The 23,830-nt window shown below is 42.3% G+C and overlaps 1 protein-coding gene across 7 annotated transcripts in view; it reads right to left on the bottom strand.

Moving 5' to 3' along the window:
- The window catches only part of Tcf4 (transcription factor 4), a 348,878-nt gene that overhangs the window by 222,385 nt on the left and 102,663 nt on the right, over nt 1-23,830 (bottom strand). For all 7 annotated transcript variants that reach the window (XM_038330326.1, XM_038330325.1, XM_038330329.1 and 4 more), the window contains exons 4-5: nt 8,158-8,219; nt 4,720-4,816 (exon numbers count right to left, since the gene is read on the bottom strand). In XM_038330326.1, coding sequence (XP_038186254.1) covers nt 4,720-4,816; nt 8,158-8,219 — 159 coding nt within the window. The remainder of the gene's footprint in view (nt 1-4,719; nt 4,817-8,157; nt 8,220-23,830) is intronic.

Here is a 23,830-nt window from a genome sequence, read left to right as displayed (position 1 = left end):
GAGCTAGGTTAAAAGCAGTGACTCTGGTGGGGAGCTATTCACCGGCCTGGGATAGTGTGACTAAGGGCTAGACACACATACCACAGCTAGGAAACCGAGCCACTCGGGCTGGAACACGTGAAAGCTGAAGCAGCTGAGAGGACGCTGCCGGCAACTGTCAGAAAGTGTCACTTTTCAGGGCCTCCCCTCGCCAGTTCATGAACATAACCTCACGGGGCAACAGGCCCACTTCTCAGCTTCCACCAGTGTGGCTTTCTACTGAGACTCTAGAACAGCTACGGAGAATGGATGCTCCCATCCGTCCTCAGAGCAAAGACTTCAGCTGAAAAATATCCCATCGACCATTATAAAAAAAAAGACAATTACTTGCAAAAGGTTGATGCTTGGCAAAAACAAAAATTCATTGTTTTAATATAGATAGAGAAGAATAAAATTTTAAAGACAGAATACTTCTGAAAAAAATCTATACATTCCATGCCAGTATTTTCAAAGAGTTCTAGATCATATAGACAATGCTCTCACAGACAATGGGTCTCAAACTTATGGCCCTTTGTCCTGCTAGCATGTTCAAAAAGCTACCCAGCAGACCACCTGTGAAGGTTTAATTAAGCAGCTTCAAAAATACCGTGAACACATTTTAACAAATGAAAAGTATATTAATATCATTAATAATCACAGGAACCAGGCATGGCGTGTCTCTCCTATATACAAATCAGTGCACTGAATCATGTCTAAGGCAAGTTGGCTGCTATATCCCCAAGGAAGGCAGTAAGTTAGTTCACAGCAATCGTGAAGTGCAAGAGGAGGATAATAACCGACCAACGTACTACAGTCTATCAATCCCTCATAGCCTGCCCCAAAGCAAACAAAACGAAAAAGCCATTCCTAGTCACTTTTTAGCAGAAGCTTGCTTTTTGACTAGTTATATGTCCTTTGCAGGTTTACATAACAGGATTTAATAACAATGTATGTATGACAACTAGAGACTGACTACGGGTCTCTCCTAAAAATGGTCTGTAGCCAAGAAGGGCCATTGGTTCTCATGACATAACAGGCACATGTGTGTAACCGTGTGCACCCATGCATAGAAAAACATGTGCACATCTACATTTACATTAGGGACTTCACAATCATGAGACAGGGCACTACTTTCAGATTAACAAATTTTATTTTTTTAAAAAAAAACAAATTTTATTTCTAAAAGAAAAATGATAAGGTCACTTTTATTATTCTTATCAGTTATATACCATTTGGCCACAACTTTGAGATTATGACACAAAACGGACTGAGTTGTCCTATTTTGGTACCACATAGAAATTATATTTTACCAAAATTGTAGCATTTATCAAAGAAAAAAAAACTTTGTGATAAAGAAGTTTATGAGCAAGCATGTTAAATTCTTTATCACGTCACTAGCAGAGCATATTGCCGTAAGAAAAAAAAAACGGAGCATAATAATGCACTCAGAAAAGGATGGGGGATGCAGTAATCTTTCTTTTCATTGAAATAATAAAACTTCATAAGTAAACAGTTTACCAAAAAAAAAAATCAGGTCATCTGCAGTTAATAACTCTTTCCCATAAAATTAGCGTCACTTATTTCTGTAGCAGACGCCTAATTCAGTCACAGACTTGATTGATTTGACAATAGAGAATCTGCTCCAATAAAGTGGCTGATTTATTTCCGATGCTATAGCTTTTACCCTAATGTGACATGGCAGAATGAAGTCTTTGAAATATAAAGAAATCTTTTGTAGTTTTAATGAAAACCAGTTAAAGATTCTAGAGCAGACCACTGCCAAAGCTTTTAGTAGAGGCCGAGAGCCTCTTTGGGTGTAAGGAAAAATGTTCAAAGGTGACGGCACTGGAATATAAGTTAGACAGAACGAACATTCCAAATTCCATGGCTGTGGTTTAAGGGTTAAACTGCTGGATTGCCAGGGGTCCTTCCTTCATCTTTGCTTGCAAACTGCTTGTCTTTAACCTTTTGAAAATCATGTCCTGATTATGATTAAAATAACAAAAGTAAAAAAGCATAACACCCAAGTGGGCTCATCCTACAGGGCCATCTCAGCACCCCGGGCAAACTCAGAGACGACCTCTCCTCCCAGAGTCAAGCCGTGGGATGAGCAAGGCAATCAATGCGAGAAATGAGAGGAAGTGAAGAGCGTTCAAGGCACCAGCATCCTTAGCTCTTTAGAAATACCTTCTAATTCTTCTCTAGACTAAAAATGTTAGGCATCCCAGACTTGTTTCAAAGACTTTTTCTCTCTTTGTGTCTCTCTGCATACTGCACAGTGACCTCTCGCTCTGAGGGTGACTTCTTTGACCCGAGTCTGACACTGGCCCGTTAATGTCAGATAAACCATTTAGCCCAAGCACAATTCTTTTCTGTGCAAAAATCTGCTTGAGGTGGAAAATGTCGCGGTTTGTAAACAATAAAGAACCATGTTTCAGGCCAGACAGCTTATCTAACAGAGAAGCCTTTGCTGGGGGAACAGTGGGCAGGAGACTCGCCCACCCAGCAGCCTTTCTCATCACAATGCGGGACTCTGTCTTAGCCTTCATGACTAAGAGGTTAAGGAGAAAAAGGCAGACGGCTGAAAGAGAGACGCTGACAGGGGGTTTCAACTTAAACAACAACCGTGCAGATAGAACCACGTTTGGAGTGTCAGCCCACTTATATTTAAATAATTCGGTTAAAAAACTAGTTCGTGAAGTAGCTGTCCACGAAGAAACACAGAGAACAACAGCTATTTGACACAGCTGTATGTTTCGCCATTTTCTGAAACATTAACCCCTCTAACTGCTTTTTCAGCTTGTTCACTACACAACAAACTTCTAAACCCGAGTGGCTTACATATTTGAGGTACCGTTTTCGCTCATCAGAGACTAATTTTAGACTTTTCCAAATGGAGTTTCTATAGCCTTTTCACATTAGTTCTTAGGACACCTTTATAACTTTATAGTTGACTTCATCTTACACAGTTAGGTAAAAATGAGCAGAGAAGCAAAGAGCCAAGTATTCAAATCCTGGCTATGGGCACCAAAAAGTCTAACTTGCCCAATAAAATCTAAGTTGACAAATAGCCTGTTGCCTGTTTCTATATATCTTGAGTTAGCTGAGGCCTGACACATTTTTCACCAATACCTGAGAAGAACCCGGAACTCCTGCTTTAGTTAAAAATTAAAACCTCACTATGAAGTTTATCATTTTGAAGGGTGGAAAAAAAAACTAATAAAACCAAGAACCTAGATCAAATAGCATCTCATGGTACTCAGGGAACACATTCAAAGGCATAAACTTGATGTCACCCACTAAAGACAACTTTGTGTTAAATACCTGATTTGATGGCAATTAAAAAAAAATAAGACTAGCCGGGCGGTGGTGGCGCACGCCTTTAATCCCAGCACTCGGGAGGCAGAGGCAGGCGGATCTCTGTGAGTTCGAGACCTGCCTGGTCTACAAGAGCTAGCTCCAGGACAGGCTCTAAAGCTGCAGAGAAACCCTGTCTACGAAAAAACAAAAAAAAAAAATAAAAAAAAATAAAAAAAAATAAAAAAAATAAGACTGAGATTAAAGGACCTTCGACATCTTAAGGAACTGGCAAAACTTTAAGGTGTGAAATCAGGACACTCTTGAAAAGTATTTGCGATTACAGTTTCTGTACAATATAATTATTGATCAGTATTTTCCTTGGAGATTGGTCCAACAGCTTTATCATGAGATTGAACTTCATTTATCAAAAGATTTGTGATAGAAGTTGGCCCATCTGAAAGAGTTCCTAATATTGTAAAGAATTCACATTTACTAGAACAAAGATTGTTATCGTCCATCAAAACTGAAGTAGCCAGCTACTGGGACCTCTTAAGTCATTATGAATTATCTTCTCATTGCCCAGGTTTACTGTTGCTAAACAAGCATCCCAACTGAGTAGTCAGAAGCAGAGAAATACGCTCACACAGCCAGAAGGTAGGACGCAACGGAAATCTGCAAACAGACTCAGAATGCAAGCAGCTTCTGTAAAGTGCTATAGAATGAGGTCTGTCTAGGGCAGTGGTTCTCAACCTTCCCAGTGCTGTGACCCTTTAATATAGTTCCTCATGTGGTGGCGACCCCCGAACCGTAAAATTATTTCCATTGCTACTTAATAACGGTACTTTTGCTACTGTTATGAATCATACTGTAAATATCTGATATGCAGGATATGTATTATGCGACCCCCAAAGAGGTCACAACCCACAGGTTGAGAACCGCTCACCAAGACAGTCAGCACAAAGTCCACAGCCTGACGAAAACACAACTAGACCATACAACTCAACTTGAAGGGGTTATTCTGATTGCACACGTCTTTGTCAATCATGAAGCCAAATATTTTATTACAAATATTTGTCACTTCAACTTCTTTAGTATGTACTGAGAAAACTACTGACAGCAACACTTTATGTCTAAGGAAGACAAACATCTACATGGATCCTGTATCGCTGAAAATCTTCAATTCCATGTTTGAAAAACTCTGTGCTTGTCGATCTGTTCGCCAATATTCATAGTCATTTGATTTTCTAATCATGAATGCTCTTTCTATCATTTAAGAGCACTATAGTAAACAGACCGACTGCCCTGACTCCTAAAACTGAAAGTCTGTCTGCAGCACATTTCCCTTTTCTTGGCCAAACATGAGCTTTCCAAAAACACATGTTAAAATAAAACTTTTCTTACTTTGTATTCTGGAATTGACAAAAGGTGGAGAGAGATTGTCATGTGACCCAAGATCCCTGCTGGTCATGTGGTCATAGGGAGTCCCATCTCCATAGTTCTGTAAATGAGATAACAGAGTAAGTCTCTTCATGTGACACACATTATAAACACATCTCAATAATGAAAGCTTTCCTACGAGAAGAAACTGGAGCCAGTTACTACTTTGCCCCATGAAATCTCACTGTAAGCGCTTGCACCTTCATATGAACAGTAAGCTAAAGAATTCAAATGTTTCCCAAAGTCGTAGCTGCGAAATCTTAATATAATGATAATGCTACCAACTTCATGGAATTATTGACGATTAAATTAAATAATACACGTCAAACAGCATACGCTCATGAAATAAACTGCATATAACAAAAGTTATTCCTTCTCGAAACCTATGTTCAAGTAAGAGAAATGATTCATAGTCTGCAATGATTTGCCTCTTGGAAAAGCAAGATAGGGGTGTCTGAGCAGCACTTAGCTTGCAATATTAACATTTCAGTGTTTTATTTTAGCTGCTGTTGCAGCTGTGAAATGGATGGCTCCTTATATTAGTAATTAACAGGCAAGCATGTGAAGGATAACAAACCCGAATTAAGAATGAACATCAAAGCTTCAGGACCAGGCCTGTGTGCCGGCTCAGAAGGCAAAGGTGCTCGCTGTACTCACCTGAAGACCTGAGTTCAGCCTATAGAATCCATGTAAAAGTGGAGGAACCAAAAAAACCACCCTACAATGCTGTCCTCTGACCTCTAGATCTGAGTAGTGACGTGTATACATCCTTACCCAACTTCATAGACACACTCACACCCAGTTATACATGAAGGTTAAAGCCTCAGCTTAAATCAGTGTTTATGCAGGTAAACAAAACATGCCACACCAAAACAATTTTAAGGGTAAACATTTCTGAAGAAATGTTTCACTATAATAGTGATCTCCTTATGTTGGGAATTTAAAACTTAATACCTTGTTTGTAATCTTTCCATCCACTTAAATTCCATGGAGTAATTCAATAACATCTAAGAAAGAGTTAAAATCTACTGTGTTATTTGATTTAAATCTCAGCCTATTAAAGAGCATCAAGTGACCAGAAAGGGGGATGGGGGAGTGTCTGCTCAGCTGGCTGAACTGTCCATAAAGTCTAAGTCAAATTTACTCAGAGGTATCGGTTTGGTATGTTAGCCAAAGGGCAGAATCTGCCCACACATGAAAGATAGACGCTGTAAGAACAAAAAGTCACATCGCTTCAGTGTGGAGGCTGAGGCCCTCGGGACGAGCAACTGCGCTCTCCCTCACCTTTCTTCATTTACAAAAAGTTATCCAGGATGACGCTAGACTCTACTCCTGCTAGAATGTTAATTTGCTCCTAGACGTCTTACACTAAGGACCCACCCAGGCATTGTACAATGCTCATTATTATTTATGAAACACCCTCATCCTAGAGAGTGTGCTACAAACTTAAACTACATTATTGAACCTAATTGTCAGTACAGTACTGTGTGTAGAAGGACCAGCAGTTAGTAATGGGAGGAAAAAGGACACAGCGAGGTCACCTAGCGTGACTCTACAGACAGGGAAACCCCTGGAAACTTAAACAATAAGATGGAGATTCAAATCATTCAGCAATATGTGTCTTGTATGCATTTATATATTCGTGTGTGTATGTCTCTGTGTGTGTGTGTATTCATTTGGGAGTATGGATTCATTTGTGTGTGTGATACCTGTGTGTGGATGCCATAAGGCAAATTTAGGCATAAAATCACAGATTAGGGTAGACTAACTTGTCAGTAAGCCCCAGGTGCTGGGATTTTAAGTGCACAATACCACCCCTGGATTTTTTTTTCTTACCAATGCATTATAGGAATCAAACCCTAGGCCTTATGACTGTGTGCAAGGTCTTTGCCGACTGACCTATTTCCCAAGTCCTACCAATGCATTTCTTGTTTTTCTTTTCAAATCATACTGATTTACTTTGTGTGTTGTGGGTGGAGTGCCACACACGCATGTGTGCCACAGCATATGTAGGACAAAGGACAGCTTGGAGTCACTTCTCTCTCTGCCACGTAGGTCCTGAGGATGGAGCTGATAAGCTTAGCGGTAGGTACCTCTGCTCATTGAGCCATTTCACAGGTTTGCTCATTTCAACAAAATTTGCAGTTTCTGGAAACTAAGTTTGAAAGTAAACCAGGAAGATTCTAAATGGGCTTTGTTTACCAAAATTCAATAGGAAGTAGACTGTCGATTAGACTACATACACACTGTGAGGCAGTTTAAATTTTAAAAGTGAGCTACTGGTAGGAAATTAATAGTAAGAAGCTAATATAATGTATTTTACTATGAGAATCTAGCTCAATATTTATAGGTTTGTACTGAACCACACACAAGTGTGCGTAAGAAGAAACTAAGAAAGCCCAAGTGAACAGAACAATAGAGGGACATTCTGTCATGCCCACTGGCTGTCAAGGGACTGGATTTATTTGTGCAAGTGCAGACTGTAACATGAGGAGGAGGAGGAAAGATTTCCTCCACCCATCCATATAATGCATTAGGATGTCAAGCTCGACAGCTGCTCCGAGGCTCAGCAGAGTTCCTCGTAGGCTTAGAGATCCTGCTGCACCCTGCAGGCCAGCGTGAGGCTCGCGGTGCCAAGGACAGGTGCAAAGTGTTAAGTACAACTGGCTAAAATAGCCTCTTGTGCAGCTTGATGGGCCACCTCTGCCTCCAGAGACAAAGCAGAGACCTCCCCCGTTGCAAAATTATGGGGGGCGTGTACAGTAAGATGTCCTCTCCCAGCAGAATGCACCATCTAGAGAGGCAGGAAGGACGGATGTCCATCCTACTGCACTAAGTCGACTTCTAACTGGGGACACTGTATGTGTGTAATCAAACCTGCTGTGGGATTAGAGGCACTTAAAACAAAAAAGGACTAAAGATATCATATGCAATGGCCTGCCTGGTGGAACAGTAACACGGCCCCAAAATAAAACTAATGCAGACTTGCTATGCAAATCATACTAATAGGTTAGACTCCCATGAAGTGTTATTCAGGAGTCTAGTCATACCTACACATGATGGATAAATTAGGATTTATTTAAGCTTGGTCTGAGTGCAACAAATGACTTTCTATTGCATTTGACCACCAGCTGGCAAAGGTAAAGCCGTGTGTTTGATAAAAGGTTTCTTTTCAGGTCAGCACCAATTCCGCAGGTATAAACTCAGGTGTGGTAACCAATCAAAGAATTCCAGAAGGCTGCCCTCGTTAAAACTGATTATACAGATCTGTGCAGATGTGTTTGTGTTTGTATGTGTGTGTGTCTACCCTCATGTATGTGCATACCTGATGCATGTGAAAGCTTAGTCAATTTACATATATGCATGTCTGCTTGCCGGGGAAAAATGATTACATATACTTACCCTGGACGGGCTTGGATGGCCTCCATTCCCCCAGGACCCTGAGCTACTTCTGTCTTCTACATCTAGGGACAAGAGAGAAATTCTTTAGGCTTTCTTGCAATAATTCTTTCTTTTTGTATATGCGCTTTTAAATTAATGTTTCAAATTAATCTCCTGTTGCCTTTAATTAAGAACCAGGCACAGGGTTACCATGATGACAGTAGGTTCTGACCCATCTACTTAAATTAACTAATTTAAATTCACAGCAGACGTGAACTGGACCCTCAGGAACCAGAGGTATGCACATAAAAATTACTTCTATCCTCCACAGCTTTCGATAGCCTCCGTTGTGAGAGATAGGAATTGGCGCTTAAAGTTTTATTAAAATCTTTTGAACAAAACAAACTTCAAAGTACATGAACACAATTTTAATCCAGAGGGAAAGTTAAGCTGAAGTAAATGTCCACACTGACACTTTCAAATCCACTGCCAGAATCTGACTAGATTCTGACTGTTCTCTAGCCAAGTTTATAACGGCAAACAACAGACATGCAACCCAAACTACAAAATGAAAGGCCTCTGTAGTTCCCTCCAACTAGCACGGCGCACAGAGAGATGGGCTTTTTAAAAGTTTGTGAGACACTTTCTGTTTCTAAGGAAATAAATAAACAAAAAAACCCAGGATGGTCCATATAGCCTAAACTATCATCACCATCACAGCCATCATCATCAATATCATCATCATTATCACTACCACCACCACCACCACCACCACCACCACCACCACCACCACCACCACCATCACCACCACCACCACCATCACCACCACCACCACCACTACCACCACCATCACCACCATCACCACCACCACCACCACCACCACCACCATCACCACCACCACCACCACCACCACCACCACCACCACCACCATCACCACCACCACCACCATCACCACCACCACCATCACCACCATCACCACCACCACCACCCACCATCCACCACCACCACCACCACCACCACCACCACCATCACCACCACCACCACCACCACCATCACCACCACCACCACCCACCACCATCACCACCACCACCACCACCACCATCACCACCACCATCACCACCACCACCATCACCACCATCACCACACCACCACCACCACCACCACCACCACCACCATCACCACCACCACCACCACCATCACCACCATCACCACCACCACCATCACCACCATCACCACCACCACCACCACCACCACCACCACCACCACCACCATCACCACCACCACCACCACCATCACCACCACCACCATCACCACCATCACCACCACCACCACCACCACCACCACCACCACCATCACCACCATCACCACCACCATCACCACCATCACCACCACCATCACCACCACCACCACCACCACCATCATCACTGATTTGAGAGCTTGATGTAAGGCATTTGATCATATTCACCCTGCCCCCCACTCTTCCTAAATCCATTTGTCCTCCTTTTTCTATCCACCTAACTTTGTTTCCTGTTTTCTTTATAATCTTTCAAGACTAATTTTTGCTTCCCAAATGGTTATTGATGAGTGATGGTCTACTGCAGAGTAAATTCTCATCCTGGTATTTGATATGGAGAAATTAAAGCTGATATTAGATTATGAGGCAATATTTGATTTTGATAAGCCAAGCTTGAAGAGACCCCAGTCAGTGACCAGGAAGGTGGGATGCACTGAACTCTCTCCCTGCACAACTCTATTGCTGACTAGAGTAAGGAACATTCCTTCACGGCTGTTGTGAGCCAACTCCTGAGGACAGCAGAGCCAGGAAGTTCTAAGGATCAATCTATATTTGAGGATGGCTTTGAGAATTTTGATGAAAGGCCCATTAAAAACATGAAAAGTTTCCTTGTTGTGTATATTTTTTGATCCCGGTAGATAACAGACGGCCATCACAAACATCCCCTGACAGAATCGGAGGAGGGTGCGAAACTCTAATCCCATATACTGACTCTTCAAACATCTCCCTGATACTGTTTATTCTTTTATTGGCCCACTGTCATTCCTTTTATTACTGCTAGTTTATTATCAGCAGAAGCAATCACAGTATAATTAATTGGCTTATTTTTGGGTACAGAGGAGTACATGGTGTTACAGGATATCTTAAGAGAAGGGATAGCAATAACTAACTTACTGCTAATAAGCTTGAATCTTTGCCACCCCCATCTCTCAGTGTCCCTTGTTTCCTAGACCCACCTTCTCTCCCTCTTGTGGTCATCTCCCCCCAGATCCCATTCCCCACCCCTGCTCTTCCTCCCTCTTTCTCTTTCTTAACCACAGGTCCTCTTGGTTGGCATTCCAGAAGACAAGGAATGACATGCAGATGTCCTGTTAGACTCAGCGCACTGCAAGCTTAGGGCGTAGAAAGAAAGTTCAGGAGATTATATCAAGCCTAAAGAAAAGGTGTAAAACTTTCCCCAAACCTGTTGTTTAATTACCCAGGATGCTGCCCTATCCTGTACACACTGAGCTATAGTGCACGGAAGAAATTTACAACCCTCAGGGATTTTCACAGGAGTGCGTTTTGTAGCCTGTATGGTTCTCTTAATTTTTAAATAAAACACAAACATTTTCAGGGGGAGGGGATTTAAAAATAAAAGCTCTCAATCATTGCAGGTTTTCAAACATTTAGTACAACCTGACTTTAACTTTTTAACCTGAAACAGCCAACTTGGATTCATGGGAGATCGTGCCCTAAAATTAAGCCCAAAAGGCAAGAAAGGGGTAGATTTGATTTTCTCTGTCTGCCATAGACTTCATATTGCTCAGACTTGTCTACTTTCAATTGCCAAAGAAAAGGGGGGGGGGGATTTAAACATCTAAGATAGACAAGGACAAAGTGGACCATATGGCTCTGCCAGGGACTCTCCATTGGGGACAGTTTTGCCACCAACAGACACTGGCAAGTTCCATAGGCAATTTTAGCTACCACAGGTTAGGAAAGAGGTCAGGAACATTGCTAAGCATTCTACAAAGGCACAGAACAATGCCCCAAGTATGGACCATGCCTGAGACACAGTCACCCCAGGCCAGCAAGAAAAGAAGTCTGAGAAAAGATGTGTTGAAATTTAATTTATGACTTACTAAGAATTCTTCCCCCAATACACTGCGGCTATGGATTTGAACCCAGACTTGAGCTGGACTGTTTCAGGAGACATTTATGCATATCTTCTGCTCACCGAATAAAGGGAAAAATGATGGTCAACCCAGCCGCCTGCTAATTAGCAGGCAGATAAAACACATCAAAACTTGAGTATTCCCAACTGGGCAATTTCAAAAGCGAGCAAGCCACTAATTAAAAATGCTGGAAGTCGAGCTTTTTCAAAACAGGTTAAATCCTGGCTGGGTTCCTTCACAAAGAGATTCCCACCCAATCAGATCCGACTGCTCTTTTCCCATCCTTTCCCATTTCCATCTTTCTCATTTCCTGACCTCACGCTGCTCGGCCTTCCTTCCTGTTTCCTCTCTTTTATTGCTCTCTTTTGAACAGGATCTTCCCTGCCTTGGCTGCCGGGATCTAGAGGATGAGGACAAATCACCAGCTCGCCCCCCAACTCAATAAATAGGACCACCCAATGAATTCTAATTGGATTTTATCTTGGAAAAAAAAATCTATATAAACGGGTACGCATTTATGTAATGCAAAAAGAAAGTCCGGTGTGGCAATTCACAAGCAGGTAAACATGTTACTTTTTAGCCATCTGTTGAGATCTTCTCTGTCCTAAGCTTCATCAGACCTGCTAGTTATGTGAGCGTTTTACCTCAGTAACCAGGCCAGGGCATCTCATCTCCAAGTCCACTCACCGCCATCTGAATTCCTTGGCCTGATCACGTCAAAGCCAGCTTCTTAGGGTGCATCTCCAACACAGAGTCTGCACCTCACCAGTGAGGCAAAGGCAACATTGTTTATCGCCAGGTCGGGGGTAATTTTCACACACATCGTAGAGTGTGAGAAGCAGAAGACTATGCTATTACAGACAGAAGACAAATGGCACCCACACCCCGGACAATAGCCTACCTCACTGAGTACACTGGTTATCCGGATAATGGAAGTTAGCTTGTGGTTAACAATTACTGTTTTTGCAGAGGACTACCTGAACACATATCTGGAAGCTCACAACTGTCTGAAACTCCAGCTCCAGGGTATCTGACTTCCTCATACCTAAGTACGCATGTATACGCGAGCGCGCACGCACGCACGCACGCAAGCACGCACGCACATGCACAAACACACACACGCATGCGCACACACAAATATTTCTAAAGCACAAGCAAATAACCCTTCAGAAAAAGAAAAAGCTCTGAATCCACATTTACTCCATGCTCCTGTCTCACAGCATCCTATATGGTCCTTGCTAGACTCACTTTCTGTGAAACCTGCACACGGCCTACGCCGGACCACCACTCATTCTGTGCCGGACACTGCACAGCTTTACCAGGGTTTGCTCCTATTACTCTTGGTGCCTAGAAGGGCTATAAAACATTTTGAAAATGAAACAACACAGTCACTGACATCTACAAAGTCCATGCTTGAGACCCACAGAATTGAATTTAAAACAAAGCCAAAAAAAAAAAGGTTTTTTGTTTGTTTGTTTGTTTGTTTGTTTTTTAAACAGGGCTCCACTATGTAACCTTGACTGTCCTGAAAACTCTGTAAGTAGACCAGGCTGGCCTAGGACTCACAGAGATCCGCCTGCCTCTGCCTCCCCAAATGCTGGGATTAAAGGTGTGCACCACTATGCCTGTCTAAAACCTCAATATTTTAAAGTAAGTTTTTGTGGAAACTTTACAGCTATCTCTGGTCATATGTGCCCTGAACGTCATGGGGTGAACACGCAAACTTCATAGTTATCTCTGGCTACATGTGTCCTGTACACCATGGGGTAAACTTGCCCGACTCTTCCTTCCCTCTCATAGGAAATGAAGCTAAAGGGTGACCAGCCGTTTGCCGGACATTTATTATAATATCTTAATAGCATGCCAACTTGATGTATGAGAAAAGTGAGGCTTAGAGGGGCTAGCAAGACATCCGAAGTATTAGTACACATCAGAGTAAGACAAAGCCCCAGATCACGTGGGACCATAATTCAGGGAGTTCATCCAGCAAACACCTAAGTGGTATGAACTTCTCAATCCTACACCCAGCTAGGACGTCCCTTCTTGCCCCCGAGATGGAGCAAATATATATAAAGCACATTTTCTGCCCACTACTGTATCCATAAGATATTAAAGATAGATATCCAATAATAAATAAATTAAACAAACATTTGAATGAATCACAAGGCAACAGCATAAAAGATGGCTAATAATTCCATCAAAAGAGATGCTATGATGGGCTAGATATTTATTTGAAGTACACGGAAACTTTAGATGCTATTATATTGACAAAAATGAAAAGAAAATTTAATGCAGTTATATGAATAAAAGTTAAAAATGATTCGGGGGAAACAAAATTAACACTTGCTTTTTAATTTGATGGAAAATTCAAGTTTTCCCAACAGAAGTCACAATAGAAAGAAGCAATTCATTTTACCTACAAAAATCACACTTGTAAAGTTGCAGAGGCTGGCTCAATATTATAGTTCGTTAAACAGATATTTCTGCTACAAATAACCCTATGGATATATGCACACTCCACCCCAAGCTGTGATGAATATATATGTAATATATCTTATAGCAAAAAAAAAAAAACCCATGCTTAACTGCCTCTCAATACCTTGTATGGTATACAGCAGACAGTAGACTCTTTAGTTTTTTACTGAATCAAACAAGCACAGAGTGAAGAAAAAATAGTATTTCTGGTATAAGAAAGTGTTTACATCTCAATTATGAGACAAAACAACAGAGAAAGACCCAGGTAACAAAAAAAAAAAAAAAAAAAAAAAAAAAAGATCACTGCGATAAAGACACCTCAAGAGCCAACTCCGGCTACTCCATGTGTACTAATGACCAGCCACCTCTTTCCTGTGGGCGTGGGAAGGGATCACAACACCATGGGCAGAAGGAATGATAACAAAAATACCAGCAGATGAAAGAAACTACACTTTCAAAACCTGAAATGAGCTCAGTTGCCTGAGGTACTTTTTCTGATAACAGTCCAAACTAGGATAGTCTTGGCAACTTTCACAGATGTGTGGGTTGCTCTGAGAATCAACAAGCCGTTGATAAGCTCTCAGCTCACCGGGTTCTCTCTGTGAAATCATTCTAAAATGCCTGACCCTTCGCTGCCAAACTGCAAAAGGCAACTGGGCAGAGCTCGGACACGAGTGGACCCTGAAAGGGAAGATCCACTGGCGGGATGCTAACTCTCCACAGCTTCCCATCCACTCACTGCCCTTCGGGGTTTACTCACTGGCATCTCTACTTTGTGGACCACAAGGCTGAAACTACAGGAAACTGGGCAAACCTTGAAACTCTGTGCTGGGAGTTGGAGAGCAGCCTTAGATTTGAACGGGGGCTCTGCAATGCCCATCATGGTAGTCCAAATAAGTCACCGGCCTCTCTGAACTCATTTTTGTGAACCGCAAAATGAGCGAGTTCGATTTCCATTCTTGGAACTAGGGCAGGCTAGTATATTTGGATAACCCTCCCACAGAGGACTAAAAATGAGGGGTAACAGGCTTTTTTTTCTTTTACGTCTTCTTTAAAATACTAATGAGCCGACATGATATGAGAGTTCCAGCCAGCCAAAGCTAAAAATCAAAGCAAAAGCTGGAACCCAGGGCACAAGAAGACATTTCTGCCCTAAGAACATGTACCAACTTAGAAAATGTAATGGCCGCTTAAACAAAGAATGAAGAAGAGAAGAGTAAGACCTACCCCCAAAGGGGGATAAAGGGAAGATCGTATTTGTAAGCTTAAGGAGAGATCTTCATGGTAAAGGGCTAATTTTTACTTGTTTAACAAAAAGGGAAGCGCCCCCCCCCCCCCCAACCCGGAAGAAACTCTCAGCATCCAATCCCTGCTGATAGAGCCTCATTTGCTCATGGCCTCCCATAGGAAGTTCTCTAAGCCACCTGGAACCTGGAACTTAAGGAACTCTGAGTCTTGTACTTTTATGGTTCCTCGTTTTGCTAAGCAAGACCAGAGATGTGTGCATGATCACCTGGAGGGCGGAGAAACACAAGATAATGAGGATGCACAAATGCTCCTTTTCCAATACACTCGGAAGCTTTACTCTAAGTGAGCATTCAAGCGGCATTGGATTTGTTCCGTGGCTCCAGCTATCTTTAAAATATTTCTTTCATGTCTTATCACCAAAGCATCTTTCTGCATGTGATATATAAATGAAGTGGTGTCAAAGGTTATGCTAGAACCCCACAGATCCATATAAAGAACACAGGTCAGATATTAAGTAGGTGTATTCTTAATTTGAACTAAAGAAGTATGAGAACTAACCGTATATATTTTAGATGCAGAGCTGGGGATTGATTCTTTCCATCAAGCCTAGAACCCACTAAACACCAAGATCCTAGAGTACGCTGAAATCATAGAAAAAGAGACACTTTGCAACACTGAGATGCCTGCTCTTGAGGAAATGCACTGATTTACACTGAAAACATCCATAGATTCCAAAGCGTTCAGAGGCTATGGACGGTAAATTCCTCTGAGGAGCTAACCCTTCAGAGACAAGTTAGCAGCTACACGGTCTTGAGTCCGCTCTGCACCACCAGCAATGTGGAATATCCTCCACACAGAGTAGGGACTCACAGGATACGTACATCTGTGGCTATTACTAATTCCCTAGTCCAGGAAGAATCCTTGGCTGAGCCCTGCACACAAACTGAGATGGCATATGCTCGCCGTCAGTGCCAGATGAATGCAGAGTTCAAAATATTTCATCAGCAAAGAGCACGTTAAGGGCGTGCACACTTTCACTAGCATCCAGCTCAAGACGAGCTCTTAGCAGAGTGATCTGAAGTCAAACCTGAGGACCAGTGCTGACAGGGGAAGGAGCCCATGTCCACGTGACATTGACGACGGCTGCTGTTTTTTATTAGAAACAAGACGTGATGCCTTAGCCTGCAGGAATCTGTGCAAGGGCGAGCACTGAGGAATAACTCCGGCACTTAGTAGAGCTGACTGGGCAAAGGGCAAGACAGTGATGCCTTCTACACCTACAGGTTGTGCTAAGACACTATCAGGAAAGAGAAAGCGGAACTGAGCTTCCTGGGTTTCCACTAATGGCTCAGAGATTTCCATACCAGATCTGAAACTGAAATGGTGTGTGTGTGTGTGTGTGTGTGTATGTGTGTGTGTGTAAGTGTGCATGCACGGGTGTGAAAGTAAACTGCAGATACTGTAGAGAACACAAGAGCAGAAAATAACTTGTGGGGAGGGGAGTTACTGTAATGCTTTTAGCCTTTATTAATGTCAGTTAGTATGTCTTTTAAGCACTGCAAAAAAATGTTATTCTAAAATTTATAAAGAAATAGCAATGTTATTTTCCGCAAGTCTATAATAAGCTCCTTTACTAAATTTAGTATGGAACAATTGCAGACATACGAAATGAAATACGTTTCACTATATATATTATAAATCGGGGCAAGAATTTTCACAAATTCAGTTAATGGCAGTGACCATAGCTACCATGGTAAAAATATGTCAGTGGTGTTACTTGTTTTAAGACTCAGAAATCTTTTGTAAATGCAAGGTAAACAGGTAAATTGGGAAATCAATCAAAAGTCATCTCCAATTTTTACTATGTAGCAATCCCTAAAATTTGGAGGTGTCCCTAATAATCAAACTTGGAGAATCCTCTAGTTGAACTAATCAATGGGAGAGGTGGAGATCCATGATGCCATGATGTGTTCCAGGGCAGCTCTGGAAATGCCTGAGGTGGCATTCCCCTGAAGTGAAGTTCTGATGTGTTCCAGGGCAGCTCTGGAAATGCCTGAGGTGGCATTCCCCTGAAGTGAAGTTCTGACTGAGATCTCAGAAGCAAGAGAGGCCATGAATACAGAACCACTTCAGTCAGGGGACAATGATAGCCCAGAGGTCCAAGTGGTGCCTGAAGTGTAGGCTGAGGCCAACCACCAAACTCAGTGCCAGGAGATCCAAATTAAAGGTAAAGCTGTCGTGGAACGTTCCTCAAGCAGCATGAGAACCACAAAGTAACCGGTCCAGAAAATAAAACATTCAACAGAGGAACAAACTCAAAAATGGGCTTCACTTCTCACCAGAACACATTTTAATCCCAATGCCTTGAGCATATAACCTACAGTGCATGTAATATTCATGGCACAAAAACAATGGTACCAACACAGATATGTGATTAATAATGTCTTTATTGGATTCCAGTAGGGGTGCAAGGAGAAGTGAGTTGGAACACACATCAGTTCTGTCTTGGTCCCTGTTTGCCTCGACCGCCTCAGCTCCCTGGAGCACCATGAGGGAGGCACTGAGAAGAGGGCTCCTGAAATTGAAATGTTAGTGAGCTATAATTGCTTTCTATGACCACAGTGGTGGCCGACTTCTCCAAAAGACATTTGTACTGTGGTTCTTATTTTTGCCTTTTATTTCCCTTTTATTGTAAAATAATAATAATTTTTAAAACAAGCTTCTCCTGCTTCTTGTGTTCTCATCTCTTCTCATTCCTTATTCCAGCTACTTCTCTGATATTGCTGAAACAAAACAAAATACTTCTCAACATTCAGAAATCCAGCTTTTTAAGAGTCAGTCAACTTATGTATCAAATATTCACACACACACACAAACACACGCGCATACACACACAGGCATATAAACACACATGCACACAACACACACAGACATACATATATACACATGCAGATACACACATGCACATACACACAATACATACACATACACACATACACACATGCACACACACACAATACATACACATACATACATACACACATGTACATACACACAATACATACACATGCACATACATACACATACACACACATACACACATGCACACACACATACATACACATACAAACATACACGCACACACGCGTGCACACACACACATACAAACACACACAGAGTTTTCCCTTTCATCCTTTCCATATCTGATCCTTCTACCTGTGTGCACCACCACAGCCTATGACCTGCCAAAGACAACTAATCAATCCTGCATGTTCTCTTCAGAGGTCATGTCTCAGTTTTAGGACAATTTTCTCTGTATTTAGGCTCAAATGTGCAAACCACACTATATTACTCTGCAAAACATCAATGAGAAGGCTTAATTAAGTAACACTGACAGATAAATCCATTTCTTGCACAGTAATCAAATCAAAGCAGGTTGACATAACACAGGAACTTAATACAGTTATTCCCTTGTAATTGGAAAAAGGCCCTTTACTCGCATTAAAGCAATCTTCTGGGTATCGGCAAAATAAGAAGGCTCAGAGCTTTAATACTGCCCTATAAAAGTCTCAAGGCTCAGAACCCATCAGCAAACAAGGCAGATTATCTAAGTCCTTGATCAAGGCAGAACACACAGTTCCTACTGTTCTCAACCACTAATTCTTCATCTCCGTTACAATTAAAAAGAGGTAAATCGGCATCAAACACATATACACTGGGAAGCTGCAAAACAGTGCACAAACTCCTTCCGTGTTTGTAGATCTGCTTCCACGTGTAATTTAAGCCTCTCAACAATGAATCTAGAGTGAGATTGCAATGCCGGGCGCAAACACGGCCTCCCTTCACTTTCCTGTAAGGACTCCGTGCTGCACGCTGCCTGAATACAATCTAACTCTAATCGTGTGTAACCGTGGCCAACAGAATTATGAAAACATAGAAAATGAGCATGTGCCACATCCATGGTTTATCAGAACACTTACCTAGTCACGAGTATACCCAGCCAAGGTCAAAATCCAGAAGAGTTTAACATTACCTACCATACCTTGTTTAAGTCCCAAAATTACACAACTTTTCAGGCATTTCTTTGGATTTTGAAGGCCCTATTAGTCATTAACCAATCTCAAGACAAAGATCATGCACTGTATTTAAACCCCATGTCTCTTTCGTCTATTTTATTGGAAATGGCTCCTTGGTGCTTCTCTTAGTGATAAGGAATTTCAGAAGAAGATGTACAAGTCAATCCCAGAGGATGCTTCCTAATGATTATATCCTCCCTAGGTGGACACAGCACTAGAAATATGACCCTATGTCTTTCCAAGGATGACACATCAAGAGCCCCATGAAAGCCCAGCGTCCCGCTTTTCAGGTGATAAACTAATGCCTGTCACCTGACCACGGTGCTGTACAGATTCTACTGTCTAAGGAGTTCTCCATGCTGAACTCTCAATCTCTGAAGAGATCCTTTACGACCACCACAGCTAATGTGTGGTTACGTGCTCCCTGAAAACACGAAAGAGTGAAAATAGACAGTGAAAACTGAAAGCATCCTCCAGTCTAGATTACGATTCTCATTCAAAAATGATTTCCTAATGAATCCTCCTAGATCTCTGCTCTGTAGTCCAATGGAAAACTTCAAAGAAATTTGAATTCTGTTCGAATTAATTCAAAGATTTCTTCAATTTTTTTACTAATATGGTAGTGATGACCCTGTCAGGAATAGTTGCCTTGTGAACTGGGTCAGGAAGAGGAGAACAAGGAAAAGAATATGTTAAACATATCTGTACTATAAACTGAGAGAGAATTCAGCCAAAATGAAGGTAAGATTGAGCAAACCACTTGGAAACCAATCCAATAGATGAGGGCATGCTGAATCCTCCACCCTGGGACCGGGCCATCATCCTATACGCTGTTGCTCCCAGCTTCGCCATTTCCACTCACCAATATGTAAGACCTGCCACCAAGGTAACACATCCCACAGGATAGACAAGTACCATCAGGTACAGAGAAAAATCTAGCACAGCTCTCACAGGCTGGCAAAAATAAAACCAAGAGATATCTAAAGTTTTAGTGTTAGATGGAGAAACTGACATTGTAAATTTTTTTTTTTTTTTTTTTTTTTTTTTTTTTGGTTTTTCGAGACAGGGTTTCTCTGCAGCTTTTTTAGAGCCTGTCCTGGACCTAGCTCTTGTAGACCAGGCTGGCCTCGAACTCACAGAGATCCGCCTGCCTCTGCCTCCCGAGTGCTGGGATTAAAGGCGTGCGCCACCACCGCCCGGCCTGACATTGTAAATTTATATTGTCTTATAGTTTTAGTTGTGTGCTTAGTCTTCAACGGCTGAGACAACAAACCCTTTGATCTACAGCAGTGACCTGCCTACATGGCTTCATAGAGACACCAAAGTTGTGGGAACAACAAACCAACATCTGATTGCATGTAAGGCCCATTCCATGAGACAGAACCCACACCTGACAGTGCCTGGGTGGTCAAGAACCCGAGACCAGAAAGGCCCTGGATCTAGCATAAAATCAAATACTATTATTCTGTTCTAGGGGTAAACTGACTCATAACAACGTTCTACTATACCCATAAATTAGTATCTTGTACAGTCTTCATCAGAGAAGCTTCCCCTTTCTGTAGATGGGAACTCATACAGAGATCCGCAACTGACTGGACAATATACAGAGAATGAGAAACCATGGAACATTCAGTCCTAAATGAGATTTCTTCATCAAATTCCTCCCCTCAGAACTCAGGAAACTTTACAGAATAAGAGGTTTAAAAAAAGCCAGTGGGGATGGAAGATACCAAGGAAACGGTGCCTTCCAGACACAGCAGGACTGAAACACGTATGAACTCAGAGGCTGTGGCAGGATGCGCAGGGCCTGTGCAGGGTCAAGCCATGTGGGGTCCCAGGGGTAAGAAAGGAAGTAGACACGAGCCCTCATCCCTAACTCAGAAGCTAGCTCTAACTGACAACCACTCACAGAGGAAAAATATTATCCCATATATTCTCACTGGCTACATAAACTATACTTAAGGGCAGTCCATATTGGGAATTTTTTTGTTAGGCCGCGTAATGCTATAGTTGGACATTTTTAAACCTTACTGGTCTTTGCTTATATATTATGGTTTCTGGGTTTTTTTGTTTTGTACGTAATGGTGTGTGTGTGTGTGTGTGTGTGTGTGTGTTTGTCTGTGTTTGTGTTTCTCCGGATTCTCCTATTGTTTGGTTTTATTCTGGTTTGGTGTTTGATTTCCTGTTTGTTTTCCAAAGAGAAAGAGAAGGTGTTGAGCCAGATGTGTCGGGAGGTGGGGAGAACCTAAGAGGAGATGAGGAAGGGGAAATGGGTCAGAACGTATTGTATGAGAAAAACTATTTTCAATTTTAAAAAAATGAAAAATATTTTCCTAACTTTAAGGAGCAGGTGTACAAATGAGCTAGACACCAAATATCAGGAGCTGCACTGCTCAGCCGTCAAAAGAATGTGACAGGAAGTTTGCCATGTGGTAGAACTTTGCCATCACTTGATGGGACAGGGAGAGTTAGCTTCTTACAAACAATACAAAGTGGAAACAGCCCCTCTTGCCTGTGATAATGCCCTTGCCCGCCCACAATTTGGAGAGTGCTGATGGATTTCAACTTGAGCTACATAAGGCTGAGAGCAGCTTTCCCACAATGCCCTGCCAACCAAATGTCAGGCAGACAGACATCGACAAAGGCCCCCCTTGCTTGTGTCTGTGTATGTATGTTTGTGCATGTGCACATGTATAAAGTCAGTGTGTACACTGGACTGACCCATTTGAATATCCTTCTACTTTCGTTGTATCAATGGTCATGTCTAAGACAATGCCCATGTTTGTGTTTTTCATCAACTTGGTCCGAGAAATCTGATGTAGGCACTTCACACTATACCTCAATAATGTAATCATACTTTTGCCTTATGTTTTGGTTATTTCTAAAAGGTTTTATATTCACTTCAATTAAGGTGATGCATCTGGAATCATTTGAAGTATGAAATTGGGATCAAAAGGAGCTCCTGACTTAAATACGAGCAGAGTACAATCATTTTCACATCGCCAATACTGCCCCCAATCCCTGTCAGCAATGTCTGCTCATGACCTCTATTCTGCCCCATGTACCACATAGAGTCATCTCTGAACCACAAAATGGGGATGGCATCAATTTGCAGCCACCCAGGACTGTGATGACAGAAACAGTCCATGGTGTCCCTCAAATGCATACTGTTCCCTATACTTCCACTTTTAGGGGCCTAAAAACATGCAAACGCATGCTCACCCTATTCCAGCTCTGGTTATAACTGTTACAATCAGAACAAGCCAGAAGCACCAAGTGGTGTTCTTAGGTTCATTCCTAACACTCTCAAAGGATCAGGGAATAGACATTTCATGCCAGGAAGTTACTACTCTACTGTATGTGCCACAAAGCCAGCCTGCAGCGGGGGGGGGGGGGGGGAGGAAAGAGCCATAACTCGTCTAAGGAATGGTAGAAATGTCATTGGTTTGAAAGGAGAGATGGACGGAGAGACACGAAGAATGACAGTAACCAGGCGTCTTGAGGGAAAACAAGAAGCAGAGAAGTGGCCAGAGAAGTCTGGGCTGTCAGTGAAGAATAATGATTTATCTGATGAGATTAGCAAAAGGTTGATTAGGAAAGATGCCTGCCCAACACAGCAAAGATTGCAATGTAACTCGAAGATTCTGTTGTGGGGGAGCCAGTGCCTGCCAAACTCGCTCTGCAGCGCAGGCTAGCTGTTAGTGATACAGTGGGAAAATAGCCACTAAGCCAGATTTTATTTGATTTGTACTGATGATTTTTATTAGAATACATGGATCATTGCTTCAACCTTTCCATGTAAAACCAAATCAAATTCAGAAACTCACACATCAGTCACCTAACCTTATGTCGTTCCTTCTGCTTTACTAGCGTACAGAAGCCCCATTCCGGCTGATCTGTCCTCGATAAATCGCTCAGCTACTCCAAACTGTTGGGCCAAATTTCGGGAGGCAAGTGGCACACAAAAGCAACTGCGAAATCTGCGGTTACAAATAGGAAAACCGAAGACGAGAAACACTGCGAGCTTCGTAAATACCGGGGGAGGGGGGCCCAAAACAATGCACAGCCCACGCATAACGAGATAAAATGGATTCTCTGCACTGGATCAAACGTGCTGTCACTTGCTTCTAAAAGGCCTCGCTTCTCCCCGCTGGTCAGTCCTGCCTAATCCGAGGCACTGTGCAGGACCCTGCCACGGACCAATCCCAAATAAAAGGAAGCCCACAGGATGTGACATGAGCACAGACTTCGACAATCAGTTTCACAAATGAAAAATGTTATGACACTTAAAGAGAAAATTGCAAACACTCCATGCTACACAAGCAGAAAAAAAATCTCTGTATTATTCATAAGAAACACATCTTTTAAATGAACAAAGTTGTGCAGCATAAACTGAGGCCACTGGTCCCCTCTTCCCATTCCTTCATAGTTCCCCTGCAACCTTTTCCACACTGCCTCAGAAATACCATAGGTTTCCATATACTCCTACAGCCAGCAGTTACTGCCGGACTCTCCATGTCAAAAGCATCCCACTTCCAGTGTGTCCTGCTGCAGAGCACCTTACTGTGTCCTCCTCAGAGACGGGAGAAACAACCTTCCCAACTGGGCTGCCGACGTCACGTCCATACAGCCACATGCACCTGCTAGCATCTCCTCAAAAAGCAGTGGTCTCCAACCTTTACAGTCTTTGGTGTACCCCTGGGTGGTAAAAACTAGGATTTTGT

This window comes from Arvicola amphibius, chromosome 5, assembly GCF_903992535.2.
Source record: "Arvicola amphibius chromosome 5, mArvAmp1.2, whole genome shotgun sequence".
NCBI lineage: Eukaryota > Metazoa > Chordata > Mammalia > Rodentia > Cricetidae > Arvicola > Arvicola amphibius.
Note: the sequence above shows the minus strand (reverse complement) of the source record. Positions and strands in the feature narration are given on the sequence as shown.